Genomic DNA, 21,411 nt, shown 5'->3' with positions numbered 1-21,411 from the left:
ATTCTGACATAAACGTGATTGTTAACGTTACGATAGACTATTAAAATAAAACTTATTACTATAATCGGCCGATTAGTGCCACAAGCTCCCCAACCTAGATCTTATTATTAATGTATCATCAAAAGCGTGGAAGAAGGTATCGCATCACGATTCAAAGTTTTCCTTGTGATATGGCCGTTTATTGGTTAGCAGGCATACTATAGCCATCCCGGATATGCCTGCGTAACACTAAGACAAATATTACATTAGGTATACATAAGAACATGGTTTCAAAAACCCTGATTGAATCAATTGAAAATTTAATTTCATTTACTTTATTTGTAAATAAATAAATATAACAAAAAAAGATAAAATAATCATTCTTTATTATTCGTAATCACAGTGCTTTTATCTCGAACTTTATTCACTATTCATTTGTACACTACAGCAAAACAAGTGGCAAAAGAAAGAAACAACATTAAATAAGTGTCATAAAAAAGGCAATCTTATTGGTGAGCAGCGAGCTTTGCCAGGCAAATTTAGCATAGCAAAAATATGACTAGCAAAGCCTGAAAGAGTGTATTTATTATTATAGCAACCTAATCAGTTTCTTAAAAAAAGGGGAACTTTTTACTACGAAACTGATTTGTAGGCGAGTATGTGTATCTTCAGATTTGTATATCAATAACGAAAAAAGCCTATTTATTCTGTGACTGTATTACGAAATTTTTTACTGTTAAATTGCAATCTTCGCAATCCTTATGGATTAAATTCTCTTTCTAAAACTTTGAATTTTAGCCAATAGCACGAGTCTCAAACAATGGGAAAGCATTGCGATTGTCGCATTGATAGCAACTGAGTTCCTTAATACGGGGTTGTATTAACTATTGTGCTTCGTGGAGGGCATTATTGTTGCAGATTTATTTACATCTGGAGAGCTTTTTTCAATCGTGTTTTTCGGTGATTGGACAAAAAATCCTTTTTGTGTTTTGTGGAGTGTCTTTTCGTATTTTTTTTTAAATTTGTAACTAGTGTTTAGGCTGGTGCCACTGTGCTTGGTTGCGACTTTTAATAAATAGCTTCCGGGCTGCTAACCGCAATTTTTAACGCTAATTTTTTTTTGACTGCCGTTTGGCGCAGTTTGCAGTGACCTTACTTTCTGAGTCCAAAGCCGTGGGTTCGATTCCCACTACTGGAAAATGTTTGTGTGATGAGCATGAATGTTTTTCAGTGTCAGTTTATATGTATATTTATGTATATAATTCATAAAAATATTCATCTGTCATCTTAGTACCCATAACACAAGCTGCGCTTACGTTGGGGCTAGATGGCGATGTGCGTATTGTCGTAGTATTTGACTTATTTATTTAATTTAAGTGACCAATGTTTGTCACTGTAAATGTTTTAAATTACCAATATAGTGAGTTAAAGTCGAATATAAATTAAAATGGATAAACTAAGGTTACGACTTAACATGCTAAACCAACGTGGTCTAAGTTTTGTATATGTTAAAATTTTGTAGTAGGAAGTAAAAGTAAGTATCCCACTCACTGATAATAGAGTAACTTTGCCCAGCTGTTAGACAATTAGAAGTGCTTTGTATTCGCACTTTTAATACTAAAGAAGTATAAGAAAATATGAATAAATTTATTCATAGTATTAATACCAAGGAAGGATTAACCACATAAAAATAAACATTATTTCAAAAATGTTTATTGTAATTGCAATCCACTGGGATAGAATGCAATTCTTATAAGAAAAAAATAACGAGCAACTTATAAACGGAAACTATGATCAAAATAAATAATTAAAAGAATTATGGTTAACCAGTGTTTAAGTAATCTTTAGTTAGGCGCGATCGCGATGCAACCGTACCGAATCTGCAAATAATGATGTAGTCCCCATGCAAAGCGGTGGTATTGACATGTTACGGGTTCGATGCCCGGGCCACTTCCTCTTACGTACTTTTAAAGTAAAAAACGTGATGTTCCTTTTGCAAAATTTACCACAAAAAAGGGGGAATAACATGGCATAGACTTTGCAATTAATTACGTCATCATCAGCCATCTATTAGTATCCCGAATTTTAGTATCTTATTGAAGATAGGGAAGAAGAGCTTAGACTCACAACGCTGTTTCAATGCGGTATGGCGGGTTGCAGCGATTATTATCACTTGTATTTTTTGTGTAGTTAATAGTTAAAGGAACTTAGGCCTCACACGACGATCCCTTCGCTTCTTTGAGCCCTAGGAGTTTGAACAACCCTTCCTAGCCGAGCCCCATTCCGAGGCACGCCAATGCTACGTTACGCTGTTAAATTTATTAGGGTTCATCAGCTCAGACAATCCGAAAAAAACCATGACTTTTCAAGCTGCTCTAAAATCAACTGAACGGTAACGGGAAGCAGCGTTACCGGTGCGAAAAGACCAGCAGTGCGATCACTAACCCGCAAGCCAAGCGTGGTGAATATTGGCATAACTTTTTCATTGTAAGTATACTCCCTACAAGAGACCTATGTCCAGCAGTGGACAATCAACGGCTTGTAATTATGATGATGACTGTTAATATTGTATATTCTAAACTCATTTATTTCAAGTAGGCCAAGTTTATAAGCACTTTTGAACTTCAAGACAGTACGTTTGTCGTGACTCTACCATCGATTCTGAAGACAGATTCTACCGAGAAGAGCCGGTAAGAAACTCAGCAGATTGCGCTTTTACAACATCATTTTATAGTTAATAAACTTTTAATTTTTTTATATTGTGAGAGATGAGAGCGGAGCCTGCTTCCAAGCAGCCTTGTCGTTAAGTAATTCATCAATCGTATAGTATCCACGATTTATTAAATGTGTTTTAACACATTGTTTAAATTTATGCATTGGCAGATCCAAAAAATACCTTGGGAATCATATTATAAAAGTAAATACTCAATCCAACAAATGATTTTTAGGTACACCTTTCGCAAACGATATGCAGATGTCACTAACTTATGTCCATTTCGAGTAAGGCGGTGGTTTATATCCACTTTTCGTTTATAGAATTGTTTCGTCTTACAAACAGTATATTGTTATAAATATATTGTGAGGCTAATGTAAGTAAGTACACCTATTTCTTTAAATTTTTCACGGAGGGATTCACGTGTGTTAAGTTTATATATTGACCGTACAGCTCTTTTCTGCAATATGAATAAATGTAGTTTCAATATCAGCAGCTTTTCCCCATAATAAGATCACGTAAGAAATCACGCTATGAAAGTACGCAAAGTAAACAAGTCTTACTGTTTCCACGTAATCTGTCTAATTTTTCTGACGGCGTAGGCAGCCGAGTTTAGTTTACCTGCTAATGTATCTATATGGGTACCCCACTGAAGCTTACAATCTAAGGTCCTGTCTAGAAAAACTTTGGAATCTTACATTTGTTACAGGGCTAAAGGCGTAACCTAAAGGCAAGTTTTCAAAGAAGAAATTCGAAGATTGTTTGTGCAATACTAAAACCTTAGTTTCGTATAACGCTAATTAAACAACATTTAGTCAAGTCCTTCTGTCTACTACGGTAATTTGACCTTTGCCTACCGCCGAGCCCTGAAAATAGTGCTAAGTCGCCTTCCAAGTTACCAAAGTCAAAGTCACAAATATCCTTATTCGAGTTGACCCGAAGATGGCACTTTTGATGCATAGCTACAGTACATCCCTACTAATATTATAAATGTCAATGTAAGTTTGTTTGTTACGCTTTCACGCAAAAACTACTTAACCGATCCTCATGAAACTTTGTACACATATTTTTGGAGGTGTTAGAACTAGATACTTTTATCCCGACATTAAACTCGGTTCCTTTCGGAGAGGGGATGGAAGTGTTTGACGATTTTACACCATAACTCCGACAAATTATAACCGATTTAAATAATTATTTTTGTACTATAGAGTTTATAATATGTGTTTAATTTTGCCCAAACTTTGTGTAGATCTGATGAATGTGGTTGGAGATAGAGGACAGAACTCCTCAGCGGACAGCAGCAAACCCCTCATTTAAGGCTTAGCGATACTGAATACTTTAAATGTTTTTAGAACTACAACTAAATTGAAAAAAAAACGCATAAAAAAAAATCAAATGCAGACGAAGGTTCGGGAAATAGCTAGTAAACACCTTCCAATGCGGTGGTGGTGATGTACACCTTCCAATATAATTGGGGGTGTGTGTAATTTTTTTTTTATTAAATGATTTTTATGAATATTTCAAAAAAAACATACATTCTCTGTACAAACTCATATTTATATATTAGGTATATATACAATCGTAGTAACTTATTTATTTATTTATTTTTACAAATATTGTTTTTTATATATTCTATGTATATATTTAAGTAATGAAATATTAATTTTATGGGTATATGTGCATATATTGCACCACCTAACTATTGTCTATACCTGTTTTTTATCTTCACCGTTGGTTGTCTGGAAGAAACGATAAGGCCGCCAAATTGTATACCTTGTTTTGTTATATTTTCTTTTATTTTTCTATGTACTTTTTGTGGTGTGCAATAAAAGTATATTCATTTATTCAAACTATTAGTGAGGAAAACATCACACTCCTCCGTCCGCGAAATTTTCGTAAAAAGGGTTAAAACTTTTATATTTAATATACAAAAGATTGGGACTTCTGTATGTGGGTATATAGAGAAACAAAAGTCCCAATACTAAAAAAAAAACTCATCCAAATTTATTTTTATATAAGAAAAAAAAAACTTTATTAAATAGCCGATTATTAAAACGGGATTGATTCGAATCGAAGAATCACATTGGGCCTAAGGAATTTGCCCTTGTAGAAACTTTGGAATCGTATAAATGAATGGGCAAAATGACCGGCCCTTTGACGACCAAGCCGCGGGTTGCTTTTAAAAGTATTCATTTATTTGTTTTTATTTCATAGAAATGAAAAAGAAAGTTTGCTTTTATGTTTTATTATTGAGAGAATTGATTACAGTATGTATTAAAACTTGCATTGAAGCAGGCGTTACTTGCCGAATACCATGATACACTATTCCATTACTGGCTCACTACAGATCACGGGTCTCCCCCACAAAGAGAAGGTGCTAAGGCCGTAGTCCACCACACTGGCCCAGACCGAATTAGTGGACTCCATACACCTTTGAGAACAGGCAGGTAACATAGTACGCACAGGGTATGCAAATGATATAGAATGAAGAAAATCTTCAGTACGAGTTACAAAAAACTTCAGGATATTTAAGGACATTGTAAGAGTTATAAAAAGCTTACCCTTAAGTATTTATAGCACGTACTGGAGATTTTCTACCAGCTTCGTAGTACACGAAGCTGGCCATGTGTGGATCAGTAGACTTCAAACACCTTTGAGGACGTTATCGAGAACTCTCAGGCATGCATGTTTCCTCACCGTTAAAGTAAATGATATTTTAAATTTAAATTTAAAACGCACTTAACTCCGAAAAGTTAGAGGTGCGTTACCTGGCAGTGACCGAGTTTAGTCACTCCAATGGGAGGCCGAAGCTCTAATCACTACGCTACAGTGGCGTGCACTTGGTTTCTTACCAGGGTATGCATACAGCAGGAAAATTTCATAAAACGTCAAAAATCCGTGTCTTATACCGGTTATATATACATTTTTGGGTAGGCATTGCTTATGTGCATGTATGAAGTGCACGCCATTACTACGCTATCACCGCTTTAGGCTTCTATAATTATAAAATCCTAAATTGTCCCTGTCGGGTTCAACCCGGGACCTCCCACTTATAATATTACAATGCACCACTGCACCAGAGAGATCGTAACACTAGCGTTGAATCATACGCACCTATGTAATTAAAAAAAAACTACATTACCTTTATCAAACCTGTTATACTTATTGGAATCCTCTATTAAATATTACAATAAATACAACGTATTGGGAAAACTCTCATTAAAATCCGTCTGAAATTTTTTCGCGTAAACGATAACAAATCAAAAACCTATACATATTGGCAACCTTTATTAAATATTACAATAAATAAAACGTATTGGAAAACCTCATTAAAATCCGTCGCTCCTCCTCATTAAAAACGATAACAAATCAAAAACCTTCGAACTAAAATGAACCGTTTCGTCGTTGATATACCCGAAAATCATAACAGCTCGTAACTTAAAACGAAGAAAACCCCAGCTTAAGTCATTACGCGTCCGAAATAGCTAAGAAATTTCTAATCGCTATACACTTATGAAGTATCCGAAAACAAAAAGGGGCCGCTTTCTTTGTCGGATAAGCTGTGCTTTTTTTCCCCGGCACGAACACAATGGGCCCTGGACAAATTTAGTTTTAGATCCCGGATTCCTGGCCTCTGGTGTTTAGGAGTCATTTTAATTGACCGACGGCCGATATTGTGGACGGGGAAAAAATGCAAGCGTCCCCGGAGTCTTTGGAGCTCGCGCTATGATGGAATGCTGTATTGGAACGGAACGGTTTTTTTGGAACACAATCCCAATTTTTAAGTAGCACCGAATGCTAATAGCGGTGATAGCCCAGTGAAAACCTTTATTTCATATGGGAAACTTTATATAAGGCTTTACAGTACGGAATAATCTTTACAGTACGGATCTTAGAAGAATGACGTGCCCGAGCCACTCTAAGTGTTGTTATACAGTAACTTGCCTATTTTAGCAATTCATAATAAGTTCCGAAGTTTTCTGTCATAGTTATTCTTAAAATTCCAGTTATATTATTTATATATTTGTAACATAAAGAAGAAAAAAAAGTATTTTGATTTGGCGACAAGAACTCTCCAATAAAAACATCAGACCACTGTTATTCTGACGTTATGTCAGAATCAGAGAGGGACTCATCATATTTATTTAAATCTATATACGCTTAAAAAGTGCCTTCTATAAGCCTATTTAAGTTATGAAAGTTTTTGTGTTGATTTATATATCCTATAGGAACCGTGAATTTTTAAGTATATAAAATGTCACTAAGGGCCTTTAAACTATCTCTAAGCAGAAGATATATTAAGTAATAACGACTATTGTGAAGAAAAAGGAGGTTTATAAACAGTAGTAAGTGCCTAGATTGATGATGAATATATATATATGAGCTTATAGATCAGGCAGATATAATAATTTTCGCAGGAATCCGCGTAAAAACTATCATAAATATTAAAAGACAAATTACTAGAGTTAAGATTTATTAAATCTTGTATTTTTTTTCTGTTAAAGTAATATAAACATTGTCACGAGCTGAATATATGATTAAATTAATCTATTTATTCCTTAAAAGGGATACAGTTTAACGTTGTAGTAAACCAGATCAATGTTTGATTAGGTAAGTAGATAATTGGTTGAATAAGATGTTGTTTAGGAAACTATTTCTAAGTCTCGGTACCGGACAAAATGTAGACTTTGCCGTGTAAAACGGATGTTGTGAGATTTTCTGAATAACCGGTTATAATTTATCTATGCGTACGTAGTATATACGAAGATTTTAAATTTGAAAGTAGAGTAACTATTTTTAACTATTTATTAATCCGAATCCAAATCCATTCAGCCGTTTTTGCCTGGTTTAGTAATAAACATCCAATCATCCACACTTTCTCATACATATAATGTATGTCACACCAACCTTCCACGAGAGCACGGGTCTCCTCCGCCTACAGTGAGAAGAGGTTAAGGCCGTAGTCCAACACGCTGCGCCAGTGCGGATTGGTGGACTCCACACACCTTTGAGAACATTATGTGGAACAGGCACTCAGGCATGCAGGTTTCCTTACGACGTTTTTTTCCGCCTTATAAAAGTTATAGGTGCGTGCTGGGATTCGAACTCGGCCGCCGAAAGTGAAGTCCCTCTCCAACTCTCCTCCACTCCAACCCAATTCGCTATCACCGCTTCTATAATATTTGTAGGATTTATTTAACTGTACCTATACTGTCCAGAAAATTTAAGGTATAAGTTTGGGGTTTAGCGATAGTTAACTTCAGTTATATTTCAATTAACTTGAAAGGCCATTACCGCGGTGTATTAAAATAAACTGTAGCCCTTAATGTGTAATATGCAAATAGAAGAATTAGCAAATCTAATACAACTCCCTCGCGTTCAAACTGTAGTTACCGGCAGCTGACGCTGTGGTAATTGGTAAATGCGTTTAAATTGTATTAATTACTTAAGAATACTACATACTACGTTATATACCTGTGTAGAAGCGGTGATAGCCCAGTGGTTAGGACTTCGACTTCACTTTCGTTGCCGAGTTCGAATACCAGCACGCACATAACGTTTCTAAGTTATGTGCGTTTTGAGCAATTAACATATCACTAATGTTAGCGGTTGATCACCTGGCTGATACCTACGCTACGCCATAAACAAGTTGTGACGTCACACTACTAATAGTACTATTTCGCATTATATATTTCGTAATAATAGTTATTTAAATATTTAAAGTTTTACAAATAGAAATATAACAATATATTTTGTGAAATAACTTACCGGAAACTAATATTGTAAAATATTCTAATTGGTTCGTTTTGTTGTCTACATTGTAAACAGTACCTGAGCCGTATAAAAGGGTTCTGGGTTCGATTCCCAAAACTGGAAAATGTTTGTGTGATGAGCATAAGTGTTTTTCAGTGTCTGGGTGTTTATATGTATTTTCTAAGTATTTATTTATATATAATTCCTAAAAATATTCATCAGTCATCTTAGTACCCATAACACAAGTTACGCTTACTTTGGGGCTAGGTGGCGATGTGTGTATTGTCTTAGTATATTAATTTAAGTATTTATTAAAAAAAAAAAAAAACAAAAAAAAGAAGAAGTATACCTTCTCAAGCATTCATTCTGTAGCAAGTAATTGTAGGGGGAAACTCTGCTCGAGTATATGTCAAATGTAAATAGGTGAAAAGTAGTATTAATCAAAGTCCTATCCCCACGTTCTCCAACACTTGCTTAAACGGTGAAGGAACCTGTATGCCTGAAAGTCCTCCATATGTTCTCAAAGATGTGTGGACTCCAATAATCCGCAGTGGGCCAGCGTAGTGGACTACGGCATTAACCTTTTCCCATTGTGGGGGTTGATATGATGATGATATTTGTGGTACCTATGTAATTATGTATATAGATAAACAGATATATGATATTGACGGCCGATTGGCGCAGTTGCAGCGACCCTGCTTTCTGAGCCCAAGGCCGTGGGTTCGATTCCCACTTCTGAAAAATGTTTGTGTGATGAGCGTGAATATTTTTCAGTGTCTGGATGTTTATATGTATATTCTATGTATTTATGTATATCACTCATAAAAATATTCATCAGTCATCTTAGTTCCCATAACACAAGCTAAGCTTACTTTGGGGCTAGATGGCGATGTGTGTATTCTCGTAGGATATTTATTTATTTATTTATGATATTGACTGCCGATTGGCGAAGTTGGCAGTGGGCCGATTCCCACTACTGGAAAATGTTTGTGTGATGAGCATGAATGTTTTTCAGTGTCTGGGTGTTTATATGGATATTCTATATTTTTATGTATATCTTATTCATAAAATTCTCGTATCGGGGTGTTTGTAGTTAAACTCCTCCGAAACAGTTTGACCGATTCTCCTGAAATTTTGGATGCATATTCGGTATGTCTGAGAATCGGTCAACAACTATTTTTTATCCCTGGTAAGCTAGTAATTCATAAAAATATTCATCAGCTTTCTTAGTACCCATAACACAAGCTACGCTTACTTTGGGGCTAGATGGCGATGTGTGTTTTCGTAGCTTATTTATTATTATAATTAATTTCTGTTATTTATTCTTAAAAATAAAATAAAAAAACACTATTAAAAATTTATAAAAAAAAAAACATCCACCCTGCGCTTGCGGGGCTTTTGAATGCCCAAGCAACCGGCGGTCAGGGCTCCAGATTGAGGAACTTCCTCACAATACGCGCCGTTTCAAGGACTACTGCCTTCTGTATCCGACCCTTGATCCAACAACCAAGCGAAAGCTTCTTAAGATGTTGGTCGAAGCTTTTCGCGAGAAGACCATTGACTGAAACGACGATCGGAACAATAACCGTCGACTCAACATTATTAGTATTATGTAGTATGTATGAATATCATCATTGTTAACCCATAACCGACCGACTAACGGGCCTCTTTTTCAGAATGAGAAAGGGTTAGGCCGTAGTCCACCACGCTGGCCAAGTGCTGATAGGTGGTCACGTGCTCTTGAGAATGTTATGGAGAACTCTTAGTCATGTAGATTTCCTTATAACGTTTTCTTTCAACGTTGAAGCAAGTGATAATTTATTGCTTAAAACCCACATAACTCCGAAAAGATAGAGAAGAAGAAGAAGAAGAAACACTTTATTGCACGTATAACATACATGATAGTGCGTGCGGGGGGTCGAACTCTGTCTCTCGGAAAGGACAGCCAAACCCTTACCCACTAGGCTATCACCGGTTATCAATGTAAATATATATATCTATATAATTATTTTGGGAACCTCAATGGCGAATTTTCAAGGGTCATTTTGGGATTGACAAGGTAAGATTGCAGTCAAGAACCAACTTGTAGTGGAATAAAACAAAAATATGGTTCTTGTCTTGTGGGAGGCTTTGATAGTGTCTGGTTACCACCCTACCGACAAAGGTGTGCCGTCAAGATATTTAGTTATATAGCTGATACGATGCCGCGTAGAAACCGATTAGGGGTACAGGTTTAATATAACTGCCATACCCCTTAACAGGTGAGCGCGTTATTATCTTAGAGTGCATCACCACTATCACTAGCAGAAATCGCAGTCAAGGGCTAACTCGTCTCAGGACCTACTCCTTCCAAGGAATTAATTTTATGATTGTCTTTGATTCCAAAAAAGTAGATTCAAATATCCGAAGGCATACCATGCCGATCGAAACGAAAACGATAATTATAAATGTATTAAGTATTAACATTTAAAAATGTCTTCATAAAATTACCGCGTAAAAAACGAAAAATATCCAGCCTGGAAAAGTTATGACGGACATTAGCAAAAACAAATAACATAAATTCGCGTAATCACTGGCCGAAAATGCGGCGGCTATTGCCCGTGTACCACTTTTAAAAAAAAGAACGAAGCTATTCCAAAAAAAAGAGAAAATTAAAAAATCGATCTGTCAAAATGCTTCGCAGTAAATTTTGCCGCGGCCGGGCTGTGGTCAAGTTGGCGACGATTGGCCGGCTTGCTGGAGGGGCGTGTCCAACATTCGAATAAGGAACAAGTCAGGCGATTTATTTATGAAGTGCATTTCAGTTGTTTATGTAGGTTTTTTATGTTGCACAGTTCAGTAAGGCCCCGCGGGGGCGTGCGGGTCATTTGACTTGGTGATGCCGATCTGGGCATGATAAAGCGCCTTAAAGTAAGTTATTTTGTTCTCTACCATAAAATGTTAGTTGGTGTAGAATTCTCGTATACAGTACAATCGCTCCTTTATTTTGTTTTCTAAATGTAGAGTTTGTTTTTTTTATTCGTATTATTTCTTTGGCCTTTTAACTTCGACATTATAAAGGTTTTTAAAAGGGTGACCGCTTTATCTGTGATCTCGACTTAACGGATGGCCTGATTTTAATGCTGTTTCTTGCATTACGTAAGTATCACTTTTGGGCGGATTTTTACACGATACGTTTTTCGATAAACGTTATCGTTTGCCTTAAAAACACAACTAAGATGATTTTGAAGTGTTGTGTTTTTGGAATAACACAAATCCAATTTAATAATATGTTTCAGGCTTCAAGGACTACAACTTTTAACTAACTTAAGTTTTTTTTTATTATTTTGCCAATGCGTGCAGCCTTATTTTTAGGCAATAACTCATTTTGTACCCAAGTGTTTCTATTCGTTATTTAATAGATTTTGATAAGAAGGTTTGCTATAATCCGTGAACATATCAGGAAAATCTGTACGGTGCTATTTCTTCAATCTTCATAAACTTTACAACTAAGTTCTCAAAGAACGCACTCTCCACGTACGTTTCGCTCCGACACCGGAGATGTGGAATTTACATTGGACAATTGCTAGGACTTCTTTAAGACCTCCCTGGCGCAACAGTGAGCGCTGGGAATTTAGGTATGAGGTCCTGGGCTCGATTCCCGGCAGAGACAAATTCTGAATTAATAATATCTGAATTTTCTCTTGTCTGGTCTGGTGGGAGGCTTTGGCCGTGGCTACTTACGACGAACGACAAAGGCGTGCCGCTAAGTGATTTAGAGTTCCGGTGCTTAGAGACCTATTAGGGGTATTCCATACTCCCTAATAGGTTAGCCCGCTACCATCTCATCACTTACCACCAGTTGAGATTGCAGTTCAGGGCTAACTTGTAGTGGGATTAACATAGAAACTCTCAATTCTTGTCATAAAAAAAACACCTAAAATTCTGTGTCTTAATGTACACATACCTGGCTCTTCGACCTTGTAGGAGACATCACAGGAACCATCCTTCCTGTCTTTGAAGTCGATCTCAGCCTTGCTGGGCCCCTCCAGAGATATCGCCAGCTGACCAGCGCCGGCCTCCCGTGTCCACACGTTGAACTCGTTGAACCTCCCCGCTTCACCCCTCTCCAGGCCAGCTCCTCCCGCTTTGACTAAGTGAGCGCCGGAGTCTCGGAGAGGACCCACTGTGAACTGGAAGGGTGATCCTGCGGAAAAAATGTAAATATAATAATACTAGCTGTTGCCTGCTACTTCGTATGCGTTTGATTTTGTTTTTTGATGTGGCAATAAATTTAGTTGTAGATATAAAAAAAAAAAAGTATTCAGTATCGCTAAGCTTTAAATGAGGGGCTGCTGTTGCTGTTGTCCGCTGAGGAGTTCTGTCCTCTATCTCCAACCACAGTTTGGGCTAAATTAAACACATATTATAACCTCTATAGTACAAAAATAATTATTTAAATCGGTTATAATTTTTCGGAGTTATGGTGTAAAATCGTCAAACACTCATCCCCTCTCCCAAAGGAACCGAGCTCAATGTCGGTATAAAAAGTATCCCATATTACTTCTAACACTTCCAAAAATATGTGTACAAAGTTTCATGTGGATCGGTTAAGTAGTTTTTGCGTGAAAGCGTAACAAACAAACTTACATTGACATTTACAATATTAGTAGGGATAGGGATATTTGTGATCACAAAGCACTTTTGATGTGAAAAAAATATCGGTGCCGTCTCAGAAAACGGCATGATGCTCTCATATGCCATCACGCTCCTACTGACGCAAAAACTAACATATCCGCACCATTAATCAATGGATTTATTACTGCTGCCGATATCATTGTAAATATCTCTTGCATTATAAGCACGCCCATATATTCGATATGAGATATGAATCCTAAAGATATAGCACTTCTCTTGTAGACAATCTCGTAAAAAGGCGCAAGTTTTTTTATCAAAGGACTCATCAAACTTAAAAAAAAATTAGGTTCTGAAAACGACTGTATGCATTTATTTTATTCTCTCACTCCGATTTCTCCACCAAATGAGGACCAGTTATGAAATTATTTTATTTAATTATTTTATGTAGTCGCATTTTCACCATGTCAGGATGTTATTCTAATTTTGATGATATGAACGTTGGAAATACCCAGCCACAAACAGTTATACACGTGTTTGTTGAACTCCCTGAACACAATTGAAACTATTAATGAAGTCGGCTGGTTTTTTTTTTAATTTATGTTATCTTTATGTGTGTGTAATTTATAATTACTTCAATCCGTGTACTCCACAACTTAATTTTCATAATATATTATGGATTTCCGCAAACTATATCTAATATTTACTTTACGGATTGATCTATGTGCTGACTTAGTAGCTATTTGTTGCTGAGTTATGTTTTATAAGTTTTGTAAGGAATACCTCCAAGTTGGCGCAGTGGGCAACGACCCTGCTTTCTGAGTCCAAGCCGTGGGTTCGATTCCCACAACTGGATAATGTTTGAGTGATAAACATGAATGTTTTTCAGTGTCTGGGCGTTTATCTATATATTATAAGTTATGTATATTATTCATAAAAAATATTTATCAGTCATCGTAGTACCCATAACACAAGCTACGCTTACTTTGGGACTAGATGGCGATGTGTGTATTGTAAAAAAATTACAGACACATGAGGCTAACATCGACGCCTCAAATTGATGAAATATGGCGGCATGTTACAGGACGTGCTCCTTGCATGCCCTGTGTAGTGTTTGTAGGCGATGGTCTTCCACTTACTATCAGGTGGCCCATTTGCTTGGTCCGTCAATTATGACTATAAAAAAGTACTCGGAAAGACTTTTTATTGCTATATCTCACAATGTCAATAAAACTTGTTTTTGAACCTACAACGTAGGTATCAGGAATACAGAACTCACCAGGAATATGTATCTCCCTGTACTTGACAGAGACGGTGTGTACACCCAGCTCCTTGGGCACGAAGTGGACTGAGTAGAGACCGTCGACCACCTCCTGGATTTCAGCGTCCTCGGACACTCCTCCAGGACTTGTTACCGTTGCCGCCAAGTCGAAGGATGTGATTCCTAGAAAAATATCTTTGTTAAACAACATTCAAAACTATTATATAGGTATATATTTTGCACGAAACAAAAACTAAATTTGGAGTCAAAACTATTCCGTTTGAGGGTGTGCAACTATTTTAAAACCAAGTGGTACAAATCCCAGCTCGCACCTCACGCACACTTTTTCAGTTATGAGCGTGTTAAGAAGTAGGTTCCCGGCATTTGGGAATTTATAATTTCTGAATTTGCTCTGGTCTGGAGGCTTTGGCTAGTTACCATCCCACCGACAAAGACGTGCCGCTGAGCGATTTAGTGTTCCGGTGCGATGTCGCGTGGAAAGCTATTAGGGGTATAACTACCATACTCCCTAACCACATACTACCACCAGGTGAGATCGCAGCCAAGAGCCAACTTGTAGAAGAATAAAAAAAATTGTCTGATTAAGTTATATTGGTAACCCAGCGTACCTGGCATCTTAAAGGTCAGCTTGCAGTTGGTGCCGACCTCAGTCAGCGGAGCGGGATCTCGCTGCCTTTGGATCTTCTCACGCTGTCTGTTGCTGCCCTCTCCAGTTACCTTTAAAGTCAAAATCATAATTTATATTATAAATGCGGAAGTTTTTTGCTTTCCCATCCTTTCATTATAATTTTAACGTATTGCCGACCCACTACGGGCCCGGGTCTTCTCCGACAGAGATAAAAGTTTAGGCCGTAGTCCACTACGCTCGCACAGTGCGGATCGGTGGACTCCACACACCTCTGAGATGTTTTCCTTCACCGTTAAATTTGGAAGATATTTAATTTTAATTTTTTTGTAGAAAATACCACTATTCCATTATTCCTATACAATTCCAATATTGTGTCTATTATTTGACTAGTCAAGCCGATCATCAAAAGTACCTCTATAATATCAAATTGATGGACTTTTGAAATACATATTTAATTTGCCATTTTGTTGTAAATGCTATTTCAGATGTGTAATTTGTCATAGAGTATAGTATTCTACTAGTCAATAACTTTCATTTGATACCTATATTGAGGGAGTTGTGAAAAATTATCGGCCATATTGGACAGATTTTCATCAAACAAAGCTTAGAAAACTTTCGGCTAACGTTCCTTCCGACGAACGTTCCGTTAACCGTACTGATTGAATTTCAAAAATAAATAAACAATAAATGACAACCCGTCGTTATGACGTAGGAGGTTAAAACCAAGGTAAAAACATCGAGCTCACCTTAACAGTGAAAGGTGATCCTTCCACATGATGATCAGCAAACTTGAGGTTAACGATGTAGTAACCTGGCTCAGTGGGCTTGTAGCTGATGGCTAGAACGCCATCTTTGCTGTCCGCGCACTGAATCTCCGCCTTGCTGGGACCTAGAAGGAAAATAACGTAAATCCTTACTAATATTATAAATGCGAAACAATTTCCTTCATCATCACATCACATTTAAATTGAGGATGTTATATATTGATATAAGTGTTTATGTTATATATTTACATATTTATTAAAAAAAAAAACATATTGATTTAAGTATTAGGTGTGTAATGTTATATATTTACATATTTATAAATAAATATTAAAAAAAAACTTGCCTTCTATTGAAAGAGAAAGCCCACCATATCCAGCATTCCTCGTGTCGACAGAAAAGGTGTTCTCCCCATGGGTCTTGCCTTCCTTCAAGGCAGTTCCTGATACCTGAGAAAATTAATCATATAGGTACATATTTATGTTTGTCTGTTCTTCTATACCAGTTTAAAATTACAGAGCTTTTATTTAAAAGTGATACATAAATATACTACGACAATACACACACCGCCATCTAGCCCCAAAGTAAGCGTAGCTTGTGTTATGGGTACAAAGATAGCTGATGAATATATTTTTTTATGAATATAATTCACATAAATACTTATAATATACAGATAAACACCCAGACACTAAAAACCATTCATGTTCATCACACAAACATTTTCCAGTTGTGGGAATCGAACCCACGACCTTGGACTCAGAAAGCAGGGTCGCTGCTCACTGCGCCACTCGGACGTCAATACATTAATAAAAAAATATATATATAAAAATTAATACCCGTTATTACTAAACCTAAGAAAAGCCTTAATCAGATACTTAGTGATTTCGGTGATTCCTAGAGGACAAAAACGTTTCACAAACTCTTATGTGATAACTAACGACGTTAGGCGCCATCTTAAGTTCCGACGACAATTTAACGGATTACAAAGTTCAGGGGACTCGTAAAGTCAAAGTTGACAGATAAAAAAAATATTCATTCTATTTTTGTAATTCAACAATCTTATTTCTATACGAAAAATAAAAAAAAATGATAATACAAACACAAACACTTGGAGGAATTATCAATTTTATAAATTTAAAACGCATATACAGTCATTGAGCGATAAATTTAAAGATTTTAAAATAATGACAGTGTATAGTCAGTACATATTTGAAAATTTAATGTACGTTCATAAAACATTTCTAAATTGAAGAAAAAATGTGACTGCAATAACTTAAACATTAGAAGTAAGAATAAACTTACAGTGCGATATACTAGGTTACATAAAATTCATAATTCGTTTAAAGGAAATTGCATACAATTCTACAATAAACTACCCATTGACATCTTAGAGATGTCTCTTAAAAAGTTCAAAGTTTGTATTAAACGTAATCTTATAGAAAAGTCCTATTATAGTATAAAGGACTACGTAATCGATAAAATAGCTTGGAGTTATTGCTCTAACCAGGTTGCTCTTCTAATAATTTTAAATGACATTGTAAGATGGTGATAACAAAAAAAAACACCCGGCTAAGTTTGTTGTGGGCTTCCTCCTAGACCAGGACGCGTTTGAAACCCTCGTAGCTTTAGTTTTTAGTTTACGAATGTGATTATCGCCATTATCTCACTACCGTGTAATTCTTACGTACGCATCAAAAGTGGCACCTATGGGCCTACTTGAATAAAGATATTTTTGATTTTGACGATAAAAATAATCGAAACCGACAGGATTTGCGCCTCTCTGGCAATCGCGGCCTGAGCGCTTTTTCCAATTATTATATTAATTATTTATTATTATAGCTACGGCTCTCCTACCATCGATGCCGAAATTAGTAATGTCTTTTTACATCATCCGTCTTATATCTACTGTAGCGCCATCTAGTAGGAAACGTTGCAGTTTCGATCAACGTTTTTAAAGGTCCAAATTACAATGAGACACGTTTGAAACAAGAGATGACACATTGCTTTTTTTATAATTTTTATTAGTGTTTTTACCTACACTTGGTGGAATTATCAATTTTTAAATGCTTTTTTAAATTTATAAAACAAACACAAACTACCACACCTTGTGGCAAGAACCATAGACAAGTTAGGTTATAATAGATGCCTAGTGAAAATCGATTGGTGAAAGGAAAATATATACCTAAAAGTCTTATTTTATAAGGAGTCACTTACTAAGGCCAATCGTTATTAAAAACGGGCATAATTGTCCAAAGAAACAATTTCATTTAATGAGCAATTAAAATTACCATGAATAAGTGGTAATATATTATCAAGTTAGCGTGATACAAAACTAGCAGCTTAAACTTATAACAGCTTGTAGTTATAAAATAAAATAATAGATGGCGCGTTTATAAGAAATTTAAACAATGCGTCTTTAGTTTATTTTTAAATGATTCGAATCTCTTTAGGTAGACTATTGTATAGTAGAAGAAGAAGGAAGACTTTATTGCACGTATAACACACAGGAATAGAAACAGTAAGGAGTATACAGTAAACAATGGTGACATGCAAAGGCGTCCTTTTTGCTGTGGCTCATATAGTAGGGCTCCCTCGACCTGTATAACCTTACCTTGACTTTCTTCGCATCTCCAACTTCTTGCTCCTGGACTGTTATATTGAAGGGTGAGTTCTGGATGTGCACACCCATCTTTTTCACGGATACAACGTGCTGGCCAGCCTCGCGAGGAGTGAAGCTGATACCGATGTTACCAGAAGGTAAACGTTTGAGGAAGCAGGGTTCTTCGAGACCAGATGGTGCCTGAAAAAGATTGTTCAGTGTTATTTTCACATTCGTCACTAAATAGCAACAGTTGAGTATTCGTTTACTGTTAAATAGTTGCTAGTTCCTACTACCTATCAGTTATATGGACACCTTAAAATAAAATAACCTATCTTATCTTTTGAGCTTCTACTTTAGGCTGACTGCAATCTCACATGCTGTGAGATTGGAGCCAAAAGCAATTTGAAAAATCCTGCCCAAACCAACAGTGCTCTTCGCAAATTTTATTTACTAACATCATATCCTCGCATCATTCTACCGTGACCACTCTAGATGTAGAGAAATCTAAATACCTGAATAGAAGCATTAAGACTGCGGATGTCGTCATCGTTGACCTTGCCAGGAAGGGTAACTTCGCTGCAGCTGCCGACAGATATCTGGTTCCTCTTACGGCCTTCTCCGGTAACCTGCAAGAAAGAAGACGCAACGTTTACTTACTAAAATATTACGAGCATGTAGATCTCAGGTTTGTCGAAAAGAAGGACTAAAGGGTGTAGGATGAAGCTACTTTACTAAAAGTGACAGAGTAAAAAAGTAAGAAACGCATTTTAGCTTTGCTAGAAAATCGCATCCATAAGTATTGGATAGAAGCAGGCGTTACTTTGCGGAAATCCAAATCAATCGAAAATCATCAAAATTAAGCTTAATTTGCTATACTCCGCGAAAAGCAGGAGAATCTGTGTGGTGTAATTTATAATTTCTTCAATCCTTATACCCCACACCAAACAGATCTTCGGCAATATACCCTCTACGCACGTTTCGCTCCGAAACCGGAGCATCATCAGGAGATGTCATCACTTAACAATTATTCATTGTAAAGTCAACATCTCCTGATGATGATAAATTACACCACACAGATTCTCCTGCTTTTCGCGGAGTATAGCAAATTAAGCTTAATTTTGATAATGCATCCATAAGTGTTATACTACAGCTCTTTGGGCCGACGAAGAATCTGCCAAAATGCAAAATTCTCAGTAGAATCTGCCTTTCGAACCGGTGGTAGAGTCACTACAAACAGACAGACTTGACGTTTCAAGAATTCTTATATTAGGACTACTTGAAATAAATTAATTTTGATTTCTTTGGTTCGTTTCGTTTCTTCGGTAGATGGGAAGGCGTAAGACACTTAAAGTCATTAAACACGGACCACGTAAATTTGAATATACTTCATACAATACAAGCGAAGGTGTGTTTTTTGTAAATAGCTAAGACCTACTTTCGCGTATCAACGAATTGTTATTTTCTTCTTTTTCTTATATATTTATATACCTTATAAACTATTATATACCTTAGCCGTGAAAGGTGAGCCCTTGATGTGCTTGTCCCCAAATCTGACGCTGATTTTGTATTCTCCCGGTGCAGTAGGCAGATACGACACCGCAACGGTACCATCTTTGTTGTCGTGGCATGTGATCTGAAAATTTCAGTCATAATAATGTAACCAAAAATTTCTACTTACACTTTGAGGGATGTCAAATTATTAACTAACACTTAAAAGAATTAAAATATTTAATTAATAAAACTTAAGCTTTAACAACCTACAAAATAAATAAGCTTAATTCATCACCATCATCATATCAACCCATTACCGGTCCACTACAGGGCACGGGTCTCCTCCCACAATGAGAAGGGGTTAAGGTCATAGTCCACCACGTTGGCCCAGTGCGAATTGGTAAGCTTTTCTTTACTGGAAGCTTAATTATTATATTATTATTGAAGACGTAACGTTAGCAAGAATCTTTTAAGTTGCAAAAATAGTTATTGGGTCATCTACGGCTAATATCAAAACATGTGTTTTCATAAACACACTCTTCCGTTGGTACCTTGTGCAATTGTTTTGTATCATTTACTGACCTCAGCTTTGCTGGGACCTTCGACTGCCATAGACAGGCCACCAGCACCCGCGCCTTTGGTGCTGATGGTAAATTGGCTGGGCTCCCCACTAACGCCCGCGGTGAGTCCAGGTCCATACGCCGTCACGTAGCCCGAGGATATAGAGTCCACGTGGAATTTGTAGGGGGAACCTGGTCAATATAAATAATGATGTAAATATCTAGCAAAGTAATATTAGTATCTAGGTATAAGAATAGCACAAATTTTGCTCTCACACTAATGCCGGAAGATTGAAATTACAAAAGTCACACAGGATGAAGTTAATTATTTGTTCATTACTCATGTTGAGTGTAACTATGTAAAGGGCCCAATAGTCAGTTATTATACCAGTAAACACGCGCCTTTTATAAGAATAGGAAAGTTAATTAATAATACAGTAGCCTAAATTGTTCCTTATAAAGTACTTCTTTTCCGCAAGAAGGCCTATCTATTCTATTGACAAGATGCCCACAAGAAACTCAGCATTAGTGTCTTTCATTCGTTCTTTCTGCTGTATCTAACACTTAATTTCAGTCAACGCGAAATATAGTTTCTTTAATTAGTTTTTCATTGAACGAATCAACTGTTTTCCTCAATTCGTTGTACTGTAATTTATTTATAGGGCTCTTAAATTTTATTTGAATCATAAAAAACATACTAAAGTACAATAAATTTCACTGTACCTTGTACATGTTCTCCATTGTACTTCACGTAGAGTTCATGCACACCCTCTTCTCGAGGATCATACTTGATGCTGACTGTACCATCTCTGTTGTCTTCTATCACTGGAGTGTCGATGTGGCCGCTCGGCATCTTTACTTCCGCTGAAGAGAATAGATAAACTTATTTCTGGAGTTTTAATTGAGGGCTATTTGGCAAATAATGATTGGTCCATAGGTAATGCAATTATTAATGTAACACTAAACATAATGTGACTCTCGAATGAAAAAAAAAAATACAAAAATTTAGATAAATAGGGTCTATTT

At 36.4% G+C, this 21,411-nt stretch overlaps 1 protein-coding gene across 6 annotated transcripts in view; it reads right to left on the bottom strand.

Annotated features, from left to right (window-relative positions):
• The window catches only part of LOC120634450 (filamin-A), a 97,596-nt gene that overhangs the window by 12,365 nt on the left and 63,820 nt on the right, over positions 1–21,411 (bottom strand). For all 6 annotated transcript variants that reach the window (XM_039905027.1, XM_039905024.1, XM_039905026.1 and 3 more), the window contains 10 exons: positions 21,109–21,249; positions 20,408–20,577; positions 19,842–19,967; positions 18,847–18,960; positions 18,344–18,532; positions 16,079–16,181; positions 15,717–15,859; positions 14,951–15,059; positions 14,340–14,504; positions 12,393–12,632 (listed from right to left, as the gene is read on the bottom strand). In XM_039905027.1, coding sequence (XP_039760961.1) covers positions 12,393–12,632; positions 14,340–14,504; positions 14,951–15,059; positions 15,717–15,859; positions 16,079–16,181; positions 18,344–18,532; positions 18,847–18,960; positions 19,842–19,967; positions 20,408–20,577; positions 21,109–21,238 — 1,489 coding nt within the window. In that variant the 5' untranslated portion in view covers positions 21,239–21,249. The remainder of the gene's footprint in view (positions 1–12,392; positions 12,633–14,339; positions 14,505–14,950; positions 15,060–15,716; positions 15,860–16,078; positions 16,182–18,343; positions 18,533–18,846; positions 18,961–19,841; positions 19,968–20,407; positions 20,578–21,108; positions 21,250–21,411) is intronic.

This window comes from Pararge aegeria, chromosome 24 (genome assembly GCF_905163445.1).
Source record: "Pararge aegeria chromosome 24, ilParAegt1.1, whole genome shotgun sequence".
NCBI lineage: Eukaryota > Metazoa > Arthropoda > Insecta > Lepidoptera > Nymphalidae > Pararge > Pararge aegeria.
This window is presented reverse-complemented; position numbering and strand designations above follow the sequence as displayed.